General features: G+C 41.8%; 1 protein-coding gene across 1 annotated transcript; it reads right to left on the reverse strand.

The window, feature by feature from the left end:
- Positions 1-5,880: 5,880 nt before the first annotated feature.
- Positions 5,881-17,184, reverse strand: dapp1 (dual adaptor of phosphotyrosine and 3-phosphoinositides; the record flags this gene model as incomplete). The annotated part of the gene is made up of 8 exons (XM_080537743.1): positions 5,881-6,058; positions 8,938-9,023; positions 9,531-9,593; positions 10,517-10,564; positions 10,722-10,852; positions 11,981-12,114; positions 12,948-13,070; positions 17,123-17,184. 8 exons carry the CDS (start codon positions 17,182-17,184, stop codon positions 5,881-5,883), a joined length of 825 nt encoding a protein of 274 aa, XP_080393869.1.
- Positions 17,185-18,125: the final 941 nt, after the last annotated feature.

Below are 18,125 nucleotides of genomic sequence, written 5' to 3' on the forward strand. Positions count from 1 at the left end.
AAGTGTGTCACCATGGCAACCATGGGAATGTTCTGCGGGAGAATCACCAGACTGGACGAGGTCATGAATAAGGATATTGCTGAAATGATGCCTGAGTTGTGTTCATGTCTCTCTCTCTCACACATACACACACAAACCCTCTGCTGAGACACAGAAACATGTTGTCTGAAGGTGTCATGATGCTGTATTGTCTGTTTCCTTTATTTTCTAATCATTGAATGTAACCACTTTCTTGCTTTTGTTTTTGTAATTAATAAATTGCGTGACTCATTTCTGTACCTTGTTTATTTATTAAAAGAAGTCTGTATTTTACGACAGAAAACATACACTAGTACATAATTTGGTGAAGCTGGTATTATAATAACAAAACAATAGTTACCTCACAAGTCAGATCTCACATTTCACCAGTTTAGCAATAGGCTTTACATTACTGTCCTCTGACAGAGTCAAGGTGTCTCGTTACTGTCCTTTTCCACATTATTTTTTAAATATCATTTTTATCATTCTATAGTATAATATGATATATTATCATTCTAAATATATAATAAATAAATAAAGTTTTTTTTTTTTTTTAAAGAACATGCAACATCTGGCCATTTAGAGCTAAATCATTCTGAACTAACAGTCTGAAAGAATTGCTAATTAAAGTGGCCTTCTGGAGATAACTGTTAACTGGTCCAACATATCATTTTGACTTGTGCAGTGGCCTTGGCGTCCTGTGGCAACATGTTTTTTGCATTATTTGCAGTTTGAAGTTTGAAGTTGGACTCACTTTTGTTTTCGATCAGAAAACCTCACTTTCTTTCAATTTCATTTCAAATTACGTTTTAAAGGGCTTTATTGGCATAGGAAACATACATTTACATTGCCAAAGCAGTGTGAAGATTAAAAAAACAACCCAAAAATAATGTAATGTACAACTAGAATAAAGACATGATTAAACAGAGCTGAGTATGTGTATAGTATACAGGTACATAAAGATAACTTCTCTAAAATCTAAAAGTGTGGACAAAAAATATGAATACAAATAAATGAGAACTGTGTGAACATTCTGTACAGAGACCAGCCTGGTACAGACAGGTCAGATACTATCTACAGTCTTATGGTTACAGACAGGTCAGATACTATCTACAGTCTTATGGTTACAGACAGGTCAGATACTATCTACAGTCTTATGGTTACAGACAGGTCAGATACTATCTACAGTCTTATGGTTACAGACAGGTCAGATACTATCTACAGTCTTATGGTTACAGACAGGTCAGATACTATCTACAGTCTTATGGTTACAGACAGGTCAGATACTATCTACAGTCTTATGGTCACAGACATGTCAGATACTATCTACAGTCTTATGGTTACAGACAGGTCAGATACTATCTACAGTCTTATGGTTACAGACAGGTCAGATACTATCTACAGTCTTATGGTTACAGACAGGTCAGATACTATCTACAGTCTTATGGTTACAGACAGGTCAGATACTATCTACAGTCTTATGGTCACAGACAGGTCAGATACTATCTACAGTCTTATGGTTACAGACAGGTCAGATACTATCTACAGTCTTATGGTTACAGACAGGTCAGATACTATCTACAGTCTTATGGTTACAGACAGGTCAGATACTATCTAGTCTTATGGTGGTTGTGTTCCACTGGACGTCCTTTTACTGTCACAGCAGCTCACACACACACACACACACACACACACACACACACACACACACACACACACACACACACAGACACACACACACACACACACACACACACACACACACACACACACACACACACACACACACACACACACACACACACACACACACACACACACACACACACACACACACACACCACCAGGGAGGTGGAGGTGAGCAGGGAGGTGGAGGTGACCAGGGGACAGTCCATCATGGGAGTACGCCACTGTTTACTGTCTCACAGCTGCTGACCTCAGTCACTGTCAGGCATCTCTCCATTGACCAGAACTCCTCCCCTTCATGTTGTTATGGTCCTTTTCCTCGTCTGGGACTGAGAACACAAGCACATAGAAACAGCCTAACATCAGTCATCCTCTTTTGCTTAGACTCTACTCTCACTACTTATGGAACTGTGCAGTATAGCAGCGATCAATACAATTGTATTGCTAATCTGCAAACGATAAATGAATAACATGCTTGCAATTTACTCATCATGCTTTGCAGGTGTGCCTGCATAAAGTATGACACATTTGAAATAAATGTTTACTATGTTGACTACCACATTTAAAAGGATAAATGAAGTCCATTTGATATTTCATTTTCACAGCTCCAACTCTGGATATATACAGTGCCCTCCATAATTATTGGCAACCCTGGTAGAGATGAGTAAAAAGTGTTATAGAAAATGTCACCTTTTGGTGAATTAGCTTAATGGAAACATCCAACCTTTAATTTAAGTACATTTATTCGGAGATTTTTTTTTTTTTAACAAAACCACGTGTGCCACTATTATTGGCACCCCTAGAAATTCTTATGAACACAATGTGACTGAAGCATTCTTTCCATTTATATATTACGGTAAAAAAAGTTGATCAGAGTGTTTAGGAACTTTTAAGCAGCATTCGATGACTTCCTGTTTCACTGGGGTATAAATATGAGGTGACACAGAGGTCATATTCCCTTATTCATACATCAACATGGGAAAGATAAGAGAACACACAAATCAAATGAGGGAAATGTGTATTGAGCTTCATAAGTCAGGGAATGGCTATTAAAAAACTAGCTACTCAAAATGAAAATGCCCATATCTACAATACTTTAAAAAGTTAAAAGCAACTGGAACTGTTACAAACTTGCCTGGAACAGGACCCATGTTTATTCTACCCCCACGCACAGTGAGGAGGATGGTAAGATGGACAAAAACATCCCCAAGGATCACTGTTGCCATTACACACCACCTCAATGCCATTAGACACCACCTCAATGCCAACAAGAACATTTGGAAGTAAAAACAACAACCTTTCCTGTCATTCCACCACCAACGTAAGCAGCTGGACTATGCTAAATGCTACATTGACTGGAACCGTGTTCTATAGTCAGATGAAACGTGTTCTATAGTCAGATGAAACGTGTTCTATAGTCAGATGACCCGTGTTCTATAGTCAGATGAAACGTGTTCTATAGTCAGATGAAACGTGTTCTATAGTCAGATGAAACGTGTTCTATAGTCAGATGAAACGTGTTCTATAGTCAGATGAAACGTGTTCTATAGTCAGATGAAACGTGTTCTATAGTCAGATGACCCGTGTTCTATAGTCAGATGAAACGTGTTCTATAGTCAGATGAAACGTGTTCTATAGTCAGATGAACCGTGTTCTATAGTCAGATGAAACGTGTTCTATAGTCAGATGAAACGTGTTCTATAGTCAGATGAACCGTGTTCTATAGTCAGATGAACCGTGTTCTATAGTCAGATGAAACGTGTTCTATAGTCAGATGAAACGTGTTCTATAGTCAGATGAAACGTGTTCTATAGTCAGATGAAACGTGTTCTATAGTCAGATGAAACGTGTTCTATAGTCAGATGAAACGTGTTCTATAGTCAGATGAAACGTGTTCTATAGTCAGATGAAACAACAATTCTGCTTTTTGGCAACAAACACTCAAGGTGGGTTTGGCGTAAAAAGAAGGATGGCTATAGCAAAAAGAACCTGACCCCACTGTTAAGTATGGTGCCGTTTTTTTCAGTGTAACATTAAGCTAATTCACCAAAGGGTGATTTTTGTATAACCCTTTTTACTCATCTTTACCAGGGGTGCCAATAATTGTGGAGGACACTATATATACAGTGATGCTTGAAAGTATGTGAACCCCTTGTGCAATTATAGATTTTTTTTGTTTTCACCATGAAATCTTTATTTAATCAGAACCAGTCTTTTTTTATCTGACGTAACAGGTTTATATTTACCAATTCTATATGTTGGTTTAGAGGGAATCATGCGTGTAGTAGAAAATAAATCTTTATAAAGAAATGAGTGCAGGTGCAAGAGAGGCGCAGGAGCGGTCTACAAGCCACAGTGTCTCAAACGCTCTGTGACAGTTGGTGGAGGATCGGTGATGATCTGTGGGCGCTTCAGCAAGGCTGGAATCGGGCAGATTTGTCTTTGTGAAGGACGCATGAATCAAGCCATGTACAAGGTTGTCCTGGAAGAAAACGTGCTTCCTTCTGCTTTGACAATGTTCCCCAACTCTGAGGACTGGTTTTCCCAGCAGGACAATGCTCCATGCCACACAGCCAGGTAAACCAAGGTGTGGATGGAGGACCACCAGATCAAGACCCTGTCATGGCCAGCCCAATCTCCACACCTGAACCCCCTTGAAAACCTCTGTGTTGCGATCAAGAGGAAGATGGATGGTCACAAGCCATCAAATAAAGCCGAGCTGCTTGAATTGTTGTGCCAGGACATTTTTAAGCGTGACCTCAAAACCTACTTATTCAATGTCGCCTTTTGATACTAAGGGAGACATTGGACATTATAGAACTAGGATCACTAGGCCATTACACCATACTCGTGTTTTTGAGATTTGTATTGACAGGAAAATGGACCCGGGTGCTGATGAGGCACTGTCAGCTCCAAATAGCACCTAGAGCAGTACTGGAACCGGTCCAAGAGTGTACCAGGACCACCATCAGGTTGTATTGCTGTCATCTTTACTGTCTCTATTGTGTTGTTGCATCATAACTGTGCTTAAGTTTCTCTTTTGGCAGGACCTGTGACCATACTGGATGCAGAACGATGCAAATACAACACAAAATTTATGGACAGTGTGTACGCCGATAATATGCAAGGAATTTTTCCTGGATACATGGTGTACAGGTTTTTGCCCTTGCTTGCTTGCTTTGTGCCGGTGGTCCTGGCCTCCCCTGGGGGACCGCTGGGTACTGGTAAGCAAACTGGCTAGTAGTCGCTCTATTGGTAGAGGGCTGCAAGGGAATTTTTTCCTGGCTACATAGTATACAGGTTTTTTACTTTTGCCTGCTCGCGGCTCTGTCAGTATTGATTGATTGATTGACTGATTGACTGAACATTTTCATTGTGTGAAGCGCATTGAGTTGCATCTTGTAAGAAATGCGCTATACAAATACAATTTGATTTGATTTGATTTGATTTTGCCAGGAGTGGCATAGAGGTCATGTTCTCACATAAAAGTCTGAATCATGACCCGGAGCAAGTGGATGAGTTCACAACATTGTTGCATAAATCATTTCTCTGATTTGCGTTCTCACAGCCCTTCATGTAAACGAAGTAACATACGCAATCGAAGCAACAGACGTGGTAGTTGATTGGTCCGAAAAAAATAGAATTGCCCGTTGTCCAGCTCTTATCCAGATCAACACGCCTGCGCTGTTGTTTTCCTATGGACAGCCTCGAGCAGCGTTCTCACCAAAAGCGAAGTGAAGCAAAGTGATGGATGCGTCGTTTGTAACCGGAGCGAAACCACCCTTTTCAAGCGGAGCATGCGTTGGTTGTTTGCTCCGGGAGCGACTTCGAATGCGCGTTCTCACAGCGACGCAGAGGAAAGCGAACTTTATCCTAAACTCCGTTTCAAGTGAAGCAAATGTTCTAGTGAGAACACACCCTAGGTCACCCAACAGCGATGTGAAAGACTGGTGGGTGACTTAGGGTTCCTAAGTAAAAATATTAGTATTGTGTTGTTTAAAAATGCATATGAACTTGTTTTCTTTTCATTATTCGAGGTTCAATCTTTTTAGTTATTTTGACCAGTTTTCTGCAAATAAATGCTCTAAACATAACATGACTGACAATTCTTTTTTAGTATTTTACATTTGAGACAAATGTTGTCAGTAGTTTATAGAATAAAACAAACATTTTCATTTAACTCACATACCTATAAATAGTAAAAGCAGAGAAACTGATCATGTGATGTATCAGTAAGTGGTTTAGTGATTTAGACTTCATGCTCACCAGCTTCCATCTAATCAACTTGATCCACTCGTCCACCTCCACGGCCGTCTTGGCACACAGGTAGAACGTCCTCTCAGGGAACACCAGACTGGAGGAAGGACGAGACAAAGGGGGTCAGTGACCTGTCTGTCTCTCACATACTGTAGCTGATGACCTGTCTGTCTCTCACATACTGTAGCTAATGACCTGTCTGTCTCTCACATACTGTAGCTGATGACCTGTCTGTCTCTCACATACTGTAGCTGATTACCTGTCTGTCTCTCACATACTGTAGCTGATTACCTGTCTGTCTCACACATACTGTAGCTAATGACCTGTCTGTCACTCACATACTGTAGCTAATGACCTGTCTGTCACTCACATACTGTAGCTGATGACCTGTCTGTCTCTCACATACTGTAGCTAATGACCTGCCTGTCTCTCACATACTGTAGCTGATGACCTGTCTGTCTCTCATATACTGTAGCTAATGACCTGTCTGTCACTCATATACTGTAGCTAATGACCTGTCTGTCTCTCATATACTGTAGCTAATTACCTGTCTGTCACTCATATACTGTAGCTAATGACCTGTCTGTCTCTCACATACTGTAGCTAATGACCTGTCTGTCTCTCACATACTGTAGCTAATGACCTGTCTGTCTCTCACATACTGTAGCTAATGACCTGTCTGTCTCTCACATACTGTAGCTAATGACCTGTCTGTCTCTCACATACTGTAGCTAATGACCTGTCTGTCTCTCACATACTGTAGCTGATGACCTGTCTGTCTCTCATATACTGTAGCTAATGACCTGTCTGTCTCTCACATACTGTAGCTGATGACCTGTCTGTCTCTCACATACTGTAGCTAATGACCTGTCTGTCTCTCACATACTGTAGCTGATGACCTGTCTGTCTCTCACATACTGTAGCTGATGACCTGTCTGTCTCTCACATACTGTAGCTGATGACCTGTCTGTCTCTCACATACTGTAGCTGATGACCTGTCTGTCTCTCACATACTGTAGCTAATGATGTTTCTCATTCATAACAATGCAATAAACACCTTCAACCGTTTAAAAAAATGCAACAGGCACAACTGTGAATGCCAGTGTACCAGTACCCACTCCTATTAAGCACTGGGACCCAGCACCCACTCCTACTACGTAAGCACTGGGAACTCAAACACCATCGTAACTGTTTAACACATTAACATATTGTAAGCACAAGGGAACATGTTTGTTTCACTCTCTTGACTCTCTTGTCGCTATAGAACATTGTTGTTTTATTGCCCATTATTGCCCTTAAACTGGGAAGTGGAATAATCATGTTTGTGTTTTTAAACCAAACTTCCCCTTCCCCTTCCCCTTATCCTTAAATAAACTACCTGCCTCTAGCCACAGACAGGAGGAGGAATAAAGAGAAAGTGATGCAATAACTGAACATGGAAGAATAATTGGAAAGACTGAATCTAGTAGAAGTCTTATTTATCACAGAGGTTGTTACAGAATCATGAAACACGGGACGTGATATCATACTGTCCGCTGTGCCAGTGGATGGTTCACACATGAGGTACATATATATATATATGAGGTATATGAGGCATGATGGTTCACACATGAGGTTTGCCTTGATGTTGAGAGTGGCATGGGAGCCGTATCTCAGACATGGGGAGGATGTACATTTCGGGACACATCATCAGTAGAGTACTTTTGAATCATGGGGTGTTTCAGCCTTTCAACACTAGACACCCTCATCTAAGGCGGCCAGCTACAGGGTGATCCAGCCTGAGCTTGTGTCCCATGTCCAATCATGAGAATGGCCTGGTTGTTTAAATATATTATATATACACATATTAAAACCTATATATATTATATATACATATATTAAAACCTATATATATTATATATACATATATTAAAACCTATATATATTATATATACATATATTAAAACCTATATATATATATATATTATATACACATATTAAAACCTATATATATTATATATATATACATATATTAAAACCTATATATTATATATACATATATTAAAACCTACACTATATATAAAACCATTCAGGCCCTGAACACAGCAAAGACCTAGGTTCTGGGCCCTGGACAGTCTGGACGGATTGATGGCAGCTGCTGGATTGAAATCAGGTGTAGTGCTGAGGCACAACTGTGTACATTTCAAGCCTGCAAACTGCGACACTTTAAATGAATGTGCAATAACACTATGTGCAATATGACAACCCTAGGGTACATAAGGTTCAGAGATAGGAAATGTTAGAATAGGTATAGCATAGCATAGAGTACAGCACAGTGTTTTATTTGTATAGTATAGTATAGTGGATAGTGTACATAGCCTTTATTTATGTAAACCAGCTCCTTTCCCTTCTTGTTTTTTTTAGTTTTTTTCTTTCCTAGCACCAGGGGAGCCCCCCCCCCCTCCCAAATTTCGTTGTATGGTACCTGAACTATATCAATGACAATAAAGACCATTCATTCATTCATTCATTCATATATATATTAAAACCTATATATATTATATATACATATATTAAAACCTATATATATATTATATATACATATATTAAAACCTATATATATTATATATAAAAACCGCAATTTCCAAACGGTGTGAAAACCCCGTGTGAACAGGACGCAGGTGAGTGAGGATCTCTGGTGCCACTTCCTCTGGTCTCTGCCACTTGCTGTACGCTTTCTCCCAGAGGTCGTGAAACCAACACCTGACATGCTTGAAGAGGCAAACTGAGATTTGCCAAAGCACAGAGAAGAAGTGCTCTAAAAGTGCTTTTCACCAAGGCTCTCAACATGTTCTACAATTAGATAATATACATAATAACGCAATGGAGAAAAAATAATAGGGTCACAATAATACTGTTTTTCTTTTTCTTTTAACAGTTTTAGCCAATCAGAGCAGATATCTCTCCAAGCCTGTTTCATAACACTATTATATTCACCAGAAGCAGTTGACTCTGTCCTGGCTGTAGTCAAACTGGACCGCGGAGCAGGCGGTCAGATCCAACATGCGAATGGGCTCGTCAAACTAGAACATAAAAACTAATCGTGAGCTTAGAATGATAAGGTTCTATCTCCGTCTAGGGTACTTCAGAGATATTGAGCGTCAAAGTTTTTACATTCCAATATGTTTTGTAAGATGGAACCTTTGTATTTTATTAATCACTAACTAAAACATTTCAACATTTTAAAAATAACACCACACAGGCATTAATAAACACCTAATGGATCAGATTATGTAAAAAACTCAATTTTGACCAAAAATGAGAGAGGGCTGCTGTCAATATCACTTTCCGATTTATAAACCATATCTCTAAAGCATGGTTAACAACAGAGCATAAACCATATCTCTAAAGCATGGTCAACAACAGAGTATGAATGAGTCCAGTAACCAGTGCAGTTAACAGTGTGCCATGTGTCCATGTTTAATCAACATTCACTTCATATTCCCAGATGAATTGCAATGTGAATCAGAATCTGGTGTTTATTTCATGTACAAGCTACAAGTTGCTAATCAACGGAAAGACACACTCACCATTTTGTCCTTAAAGTATTTGAGTTCATATCTGCTTAATGTGAACCACCTCTGTTTCCAGTTCTATGAGAAGAACGACATGTTAAAGTGTTAAACAGCAGGATGACATCAGAAGGGTTTTCACACAGACAGTGCCCTGGGTAAGTAATGGGACAGTAAAGCATATCCTCTTCTGTTTGGTTCTACACTCAGAAAACTTAAATGAGGTTGAGGTTAAAGTTGAGATTCTCGATTTGATAGTATTTGTGTATACATTGGTTTCACCTTTCAGAAATTAAAACATCTTTTTAGACATAGTCCCTCTATTTTAGGCTCCCAAAAGTGATGGGACAGATGTATCAAAGGTTTAAATGAACCACTCATGTTTAGCATTTGGTTGACATTGGTTTACAATAACTGCCTGAAGTCTGCGACCCCTTGACCCCAGCAGACGCTGGGTATCACAGGGATGCTCTGCCAGCCCTGCACTGCAGCCCTCTGCAGCTGTTTTCTGTTTGAGGATGTTTTCCTTTAAGTCTCTTTAGCTAATTAAAAGCATGTTCATTAGGAGTTAAATCTGGAGATTGACTTGGTCGGTCAACAACTTTCCACTTTTTGGCGCTGAAAAACTCCCTAGTTGCTATGGCAGTATGTAGTAGCCTAGTTGCTATGGCAGTATGTTTTGGGTCATTGTCTTGCTGTATTGATGAATACAACAATTTCCCATCCCTTGTGGGTACCCTGATAGTGGGATTACGTCTAAGAAGTGTCATTTCTGAACGGTAAAACAAGTACACAGATTCCATAAAATAAAAGCTGAGAATTTCTACTTCAACCCAAATTGTTATTTTCAAATCCAAACTTTTGGAGTGGAGAGCCAAAAGAAGAAACAATGCTTCATATACAGTATGCCATTTAGCTGACGTTAGCTAGCTTTTATCTAAAGTGACTTTGGGACATGTCCTTGGGACCACCTACTACCACTAACTGCAGTCTAATGCCCTCACCTTTATGACCGCTCCTTGCTTCACCAGATAGCCCTCCTTTGTGCCAAGCTGTGAATGAAGTCTTCAAACCATTAAAAAATGGACATCAAATTTCAAAAGGGTATACAACTGACTATATTGTAGATTTAATGATGCTAATTATTTCAGAGAGGGAGTATTTGATGTCTGTTTTTCCAACAATATAACATTTTGCTTGTCGTCATACCGACGGAGCGCTGGGCACCAGGTCGCTCTCCGTCCGGCCCGTCTGCATGGCCGTGTGAACGCGCACTGACTCATAGATGGACGGCTCCTCTACCCTCCACGGGTATGGACATCTGAGAACAATTAGGGTACCTGGGTGGATGGGAGAGAGTTAGGGGTGAGTCTTAGGTTTCGGATCACCAGGACATTTCATTAATTGAGATGAGAAATGTGAAGCCATCATTTAAATTCCTGGAACAGAAGAGGAAAGAGATGAGATGAAAGCATTGCAAGCAAAAAGAAGTTGAGTTTTAAGGGTTCTGGTTTGTGGCTATGGTTAGAGCATTTGGGTTAGGTTCTAGTTTTCTTTCAATTGACTTGGTTCGACATTTCACTATGGAGTATGCACCCCTGCATTTCACTATGGAACATGCACCCCTGGTACCCTATTACTGAAACTCTATTCAGATCATGCCTGGGTCAGGTCAGGGGCGCTTGGCCGCACCAGAGCCCTTGATGTGAGTCACCAGCACTTCAGGTATTTGTCATTGTCATTGTATAAGCTATTCTATTTTATGAACATCGTATCGTAGTATTTCATTATTATTATTATTTAGCAATTTAAACATGTCAGCCCTGCAAGTTTGTTTCCTGAGGGTTAGCTGACAAGCCGACTGACAGATGACAAGTAGTGTAATGGGGGAGTGGTTGTCTTGAGGGAGTGGTTGGGGTGGAGTTAACCAGCTATTGTTCCCACCCATTACCTCTGTGAAAAAGGTCAGTGAAGACTTTGAGGCTGGATATCTCAGCTCAGTGATTTGGAGGGTATCAACATACAAATATCCATGACTTCTTCCACTTGTTTCAGATGTCAATGTATGACATATCATTTGAAAGCTTACAATCTACCCTTTCATAATCTGGAAAAAACAGAAAAATGACGTTGCCAGACCTGCAGACTTTTTAACCAGACCCAGTCACACATGGTAAATGCACTTATATAGGCTACTGCAATGCAAAGCCGTTTGAAGAATGAAAGAAGAGTGTTAGGTCAGCAGGTAGGTTGTTAGTTTAACAAGGTGTATCTCTGAGTTATATAGGAGCAGTATGTACCTGACTCACTGGTCAGCAGAGTTATATAGGTGCAGTATGTACCTGACTCACTGGTCAGCAGAGTTATATAGAAGCAGTATGTACCTGACTCACTGGTCAGCAGAGTTATAGAGGAGCAGTATGTACCTGACTCACTGGTCAGCAGAGTTATATAGGAGCAGTATGTACCTGACTCACTGCCCAACAGAGGCTGGTTGGCAAAATGGCTGACAAAGTCTTGCAGTGATGCAAACTTGTTGAAACCGAAGGCGTAGCCGCTGCTTTTCCGTGTCACATGGAAATGTTTCACTGAATCCTTTGACCTGTATATTAGGAAGGAAAAAAAGAGTGAAATGTTGGGAGGGAGACCCCCAATAGAGGGCATAGAAGTCTTACTTTCATATGCTAGATTGGAGGGCAGTGGCCTCTAGGTGGCAGTTACACATTTTACAACAGTTTTCCTCCTGACTTGTACTAATCGTGGAGCCATATCTGTGCAGGATATGCAGATATGGTACACTGCAAAAAGTGCATCTAGTAAGTAATATCTTAAATATTTAAATAAATAAATATATCAAGGCAATTTATGCTTGTTTTTTGTCTGACTGCACTAGTGTTAAGATATCTTTTACTTGGCAAGTACAATTCTCCTGTTCTGTTGGCAGATCGTTTTGCTTATTTTAAGTAATTTTCAGTGTAGTGATGACCTGTCTGACATGTGCTGGACAGCTGTGGGAATCCTCTGTTCATCCACACAATCAGACATGTTGCCATGCTGCAATCCAGTCTGGTAATTGTGACCCACTGTTTTGGAACCACCATTGATTGACACTGTCCAGACGTACATGTATATCGGCGTGTCGTATATATGCCACATACAGTATTAGGCTTGGGATGATGGGAGAGAAAATGGACAAGTAGAAAAGGGAGAGGAGGAGGGGAGGGAGAGGAGGAGGGGAGGGAGAGGAGGAGGGGAGGAGGGGAGGGAGAGGAGGAGAGGAGGAGGGGAGGGAGAGGAAGAAGAGGAGGGGAGGAGGGGAGGGAGAGGAGGAGGGGAGGGAGAGGAGGAGAGGAGGAGGGGAGGGAGAGGAGGAGGGGAGGGAGGAGGAGGGGAGGAGGGGAGGGAGAGGAGGAGGGGAGGGAGAGGTGGACCAACCTGACAGACAGGGCGAGGCAGCCGGGACCCTCGTGACTGTTCCTGAGGAGGTAGCTGCCGTCCGCTCCGTTGGACAGAAGAAGAGCTTCAGCAGCGTGACGGGAAAGGTCAAAGTGGAACCATCTAGAAACACGCAAGACCAACACACTCACCTCACCACTCCCACGCTGTCAGCAGACACAACAGACAGTCACTGTTTCAATCCAGGTAGATGAGACATTAGATGAGACGGCATTTAGACCAAACGTGACATAACATGTTGAGACAGCCCAGAGCTCCAGAGGGCAGAGTTGCTCTAGAAGTGACATCCTGTCAGAGGCACTTCCTGTCTGAAGGGCATGACCTGTGACCTCTATGACCTGTGACCTCTCTACTTGGTCGTATCTGTAGTCTGGCTTGGACACCAACCAGGCTGACTTGGCACATGGCCAGGTGCTATTTGGGCGCTGACTGACTAGTGACTAGACTTGGCCGTTGACTGTGGGATCAGTCCCCCTCAGACCACCTCTTCTTTTAAACAAAAACTGAACAAACTCCTCAAAACAGTCAACATGTGTCCCGATGAAAAAAAAAACAATCTTCCATTAACTGGGTAGTTTCGGTTTCAATGATGGATTGGAGCAAATATTGCAGACTCACACTATCTCTGTAGATAGTATAACTGGGTGATGGACGTAGCCTGCAGAACTCCTGTGCAGATCACCTCAGACTTGGTTTGACCAATCACTGATGTCTTTCGGCTCAGCAAAAACATGTGTGAGTGTTTCCACTCTTGTTGCTCGTCTTGGCCACCAGAGGGCACCAGTGTGGTTGGATTGAGCTGAATTTAATTAAATTCAAAGGTGATGAAAGGTTAGTAGTACATCAAACAAAGGGATTAATGAACCCCTGTTCTACTACTCCCAACCTTACTCAGTTCCTTCACATCATCGTGTTTGGTCTTTTTTTACTGTAGGCACAGGGTCAGACATAGTCTGCACCCCTGGAGCAATTAGGGGATAAGTGCCTTGCTCAAGGGCACATGCAGCTCCCTCCTGAGGCGGGGATTGAACCTTCTGCTTGCTAGCCGGCCTCTCTAACCTCTAGTCTAGGCTATCGCCGCCTGCATAACACTATGTACTGTAACAGGTATACTATATAACACTATGTACTGTAACAGGTAGCGTCTGTAGGCATGTGACACAGTGGTGGAGAGAACCACTAACTGACCAGTAGTGGTCATGTGATCAGGGGATCATCGTGAGGTTCATAACCAGGTCACATAACGGTTCAAAAAGCCCAAAAGCTTTCGAAACAAAACAAGTGTTTTGTGGGTTTTTGCATGTTACGAAAGAGCCCACTCGATAAAGGACTGTGTGACCATCTAGTTATGTGTAGTTATGTGTTTTTAGCATGTTGATGTTCTATCAGCGTGTTGTGATGTGCTAAACATGCAGTTAGATGTTCATAGCGATGTTCCTTTTTAGCTGCTAGCTATTAGCAGCTGTTTTGCATGTGTTTTGATTCAGAGCGAGTTTCTCTGCTATTTGGTTTGAGGCATATCTAATCTGAACTATTTTCAGTGTTTCAATGTATGACACATCATTTGAAAGCTTACAATCTGCACTTTCATAATCTGGAAGAAACTGAAAAATGACCATGTCCTTTTATAACCAGACCGTGTCACATATCGTCCCCCCCCCAAACAAGACAGCTCCAAGAGAACACTGCAATGAGGATGTGAAAGTGAGATGTTTGCGTTGCAAACGGCAGAGATAGAAACCAGATGAATAGAGAATGTGTTCATCACTAAAGCAGAACCAGATAGATCAGGAACTAGTCACATTCCTGAACGCCTCACCACAGAATTACAACAACAAAGTAAAGGTGGACATCCCTAGAAGGATGCAGGAGGACATCCCTAGAAGGATGCAGGAGTTTTGGAGGCAGTATATACATTAGGGGTGCAACGGTTCAGTTGGCCCACGGTTCGGTACGGTTCGGTATTTTGGGTCACGGTTTTCGGTACGGTTCGGTTCAGAAACAAATGCTACTATTTATTTACAAACAGTACTTTACTTTATATTTGCTTATACATATGGAACTTTAACATACACATGTATATGTAATGTATATAATGTTTATATAATGTATATATAATTGTATATTAACAAAAAAGACTTTCAAATTTCCCCCCCAAAATAAACACTTTCGAGACTGCTGTCTGCTCACTGACGCTACCTGACTGGCTTTCCTGCTCCCAGTCAGTGTTATCGTTGAGTGGTAGCGGCGAATATGCTGTTTCATGTTAGAGGTGCATCCATTAGCATATGGCACACGCTTTAAGCAGAGCTTGCAGACAGTAATGTTTCTGTCCACTGTTTTTCCCCCCTTATTGTCGTATTCCCCCCACACCGCAGACTTGTAGGAATCCGGGGCTTCCTCAAACTGTTGCCTCTCAACTGGGTTCGCCATGTGTTCTAATCCGGTCACCATCTTCACCTTTTTTTTCTCTAACAGTGTTTTTGTTTCTTCCCTGTGATTGGATATTAGGCAGCCAATTAGGCAGTAAAGATGTACAACTGCGTTCCAGACCAACTCGACCTCTGACCAAAGGCCGCGTTCGAGGCATTCACGTGGACGCTCCGGCGCTCTCAGAGCTAATTTACGAACGCGGCCAAATTGATCTTCTCGCCATAAAGCTTAAGCGTACAGTGGGCTTCCTTTATAGATTTAAATCTTGCTTTTCCTTGGCTTCCAGAAAACGTCTTGTCTCCGCCCTTTTCCTTTCACAATTGGATTATGGTGATACAGTATATAGGTTTGCTTCTCTGTCCACTTTATCCAAGCTAGACCCCCTGTATCATTCGGTTCTAAGATACATCACCAATAGTGCCTTCAGGACCCATCACTGTACACTGTATAGTCTGGTTGGATGGCCATCTCTTTCTGTCAGAAGGCTCCAACACTGGTACACTCTTGTGTTTAAAATCATCTCTGGCTTCTTACCGAATTATCTGGGCCTGAAGTTCATCCCTATACCGAGTGGCTCTGGTCTCAGGTCTCGTAGATGGCTACAATACAAAATACAAGGTGCCACTTATCATGAACAATGTTGGAAGGGAAAGCTTGTCTTATTATGGCCCTTGGTCTTGGAATGACCTACAGACTACTTTTAAATTAGAGGCCCTTATTTCCATAAGTATCTTCAAGCGTAGATTAAAGGATGTGGTCACCGCTCGCTGTACCTGCTTTGGTTAGACTTCTCAATGTTTTAATCACCTTGTAAATACCCCTACCATTGTTTGTCTATTGTATTGTTGCCACTGTCTTATGTCCTGTCTTGTTATCTGAACTGTTTTTTTAAGCTACTATTTTGACCCTGTCTTGGCCAGGTCTCTCTTGTAAAAGAGGTTTTAATCTCAATGTGACTTCCTGGTAAAATAAAGCTTAAAAACAAAAAACAAAAAACAAAAAACAAAAACGAAAACCGAAAACCGTCACGGTTCACTAGTGAATTGAGCCGTGGAACGCAAACCGTACCGTCCGTAAAAAAACCGAGAACCGTTGCACCCCTAATATACATGTATATATACAAGCCATTCCTTCTTTCCCTTATGAACCAGTCCAACACTCTGAGTGAGAGTTCCTACTGCAGACTTCCTGTTGATGCAGTCATGGGTGAGAGGTCAGAGTCCGTCTGCCAACTGTTATATCGGAAATCATGGCTGCCTTTTTCTATGACAACCAGTGCTCTTATGCAATTATGAAAAAATTAGAAAGTATGAAAAAGTAAGTAGATCATGTTCATCTCAGTTGTGCAACCCCTTTTTCCAAAGTTGAGGCATTTTATGCCATAACAAAAACGGTCCTAGTGTTATGTAAACAAAGCAACTTACCCCAATGTAACTGCGCAATAGTGAAAGACAGATTTGCCACTGATTCATATCAAAATACAAAGAATATGCATTTCTATCTAAAAGTAACTGATGGTAAATAAAAATATGACAATGCCTCTTCATAACTTTGAACTCTAAATCCTTGATTCCCTCAAGCAGGTCTCTGGGAAAAGGCTATCACCTCATAAACAAAGACATACAATTCAAGCAAATGACACTTTTTGTGAATTTAGTCAGAGCTCACAGATTCATTTGTCTCATTTAAAATCGGCCGAAATAAAATCAGGTCGTTCTCACCCCAAAGTCTCCAACTCATGGTTTATATCATCAGCGCTGGGCATACCGCCATAGAAGCTCATCCTCAAGACAAAGGCAGTCCGCCTGTCACAGGCAGGTCAGTACACCTAGAAACCATCCAGAGACTATCCACCTGGACTACAACTAAAACCACATCTGACACACGGCTGCCTTTGAGCAAGAGAAAGCTATAAGGAAGTTAGCAAGGCCGGCACGCCTACAACTCACAACAAATAGGAAATACCCTTTTGAGTATGTTGTGAGAAGCTTGCAGCATGTGGAGGTCGACTGAATAGATGTGCGTGTCCATATCTGGTGTCCATGTTAACTGAACACACAAGACAGGGTATCATTGATCATGTCACCATGAGAGAGAGAGTCGGGGGAGAGAGAGAGAGAGAGACAGAGAGAGAGACAGAGAGAGAGAGAGAGAGAGAGAGAGAGAGAGTCGGGAGAGAGTCGGGAGAGAGAGAGAGAGTCGGGAGAGAGACAGAGAGAGAGAGACAGAGAGAGAGAGAGAGAGTCGGGGGAGAGAGAGAGAGACAGAGAGAGAGAGAGAGTCGGGGGAGAGACAGAGAGGGAGAGAGAGAGAGACAGAGAGAGAGAGAGTCGGGGGAGAGACAGAGAGGGAGAGGGAGAGAGAGAGAGAGAGACAGAGAGAGAGAGAGAGACAGAGAGAGAGAGAGTCGGGGGAGAGACAGAGAGGGAGAGAGAGAGAGAGAGACAGAGAGAGAGAGAGAGTCGGGAGAGAGTCGGGAGAGAGGGAGAGAGAGAGAGAGACAGAGAGAGAGAGAGAGTCGGGGGAGAGAGAGAGAGTCGGGGGAGAGAGAGAGAGAGACAGAGAGAGTCGGGGGAGAGACAGAGAGAGACAGAGAGAGAGAGAGAGAGTCGGGGGAGAGAGAGACAGAGAGAGAGAGTCGGGGGAGAGAGAGAGAGAGAGGGAGGAGAGAGAGGTAGAGAGCTCTTTAAAAAGGTGACCAGCACCCCAATTTTACAGTATCAA

The sequence above is a fragment of the Nansenia antarctica genome, assembly GCF_963989245.1.
Source record: "Nansenia antarctica genome assembly, chromosome: 8".
In the NCBI taxonomy this organism is placed as follows: Eukaryota; Metazoa; Chordata; class Actinopteri; order Argentiniformes; family Microstomatidae; genus Nansenia; species Nansenia antarctica.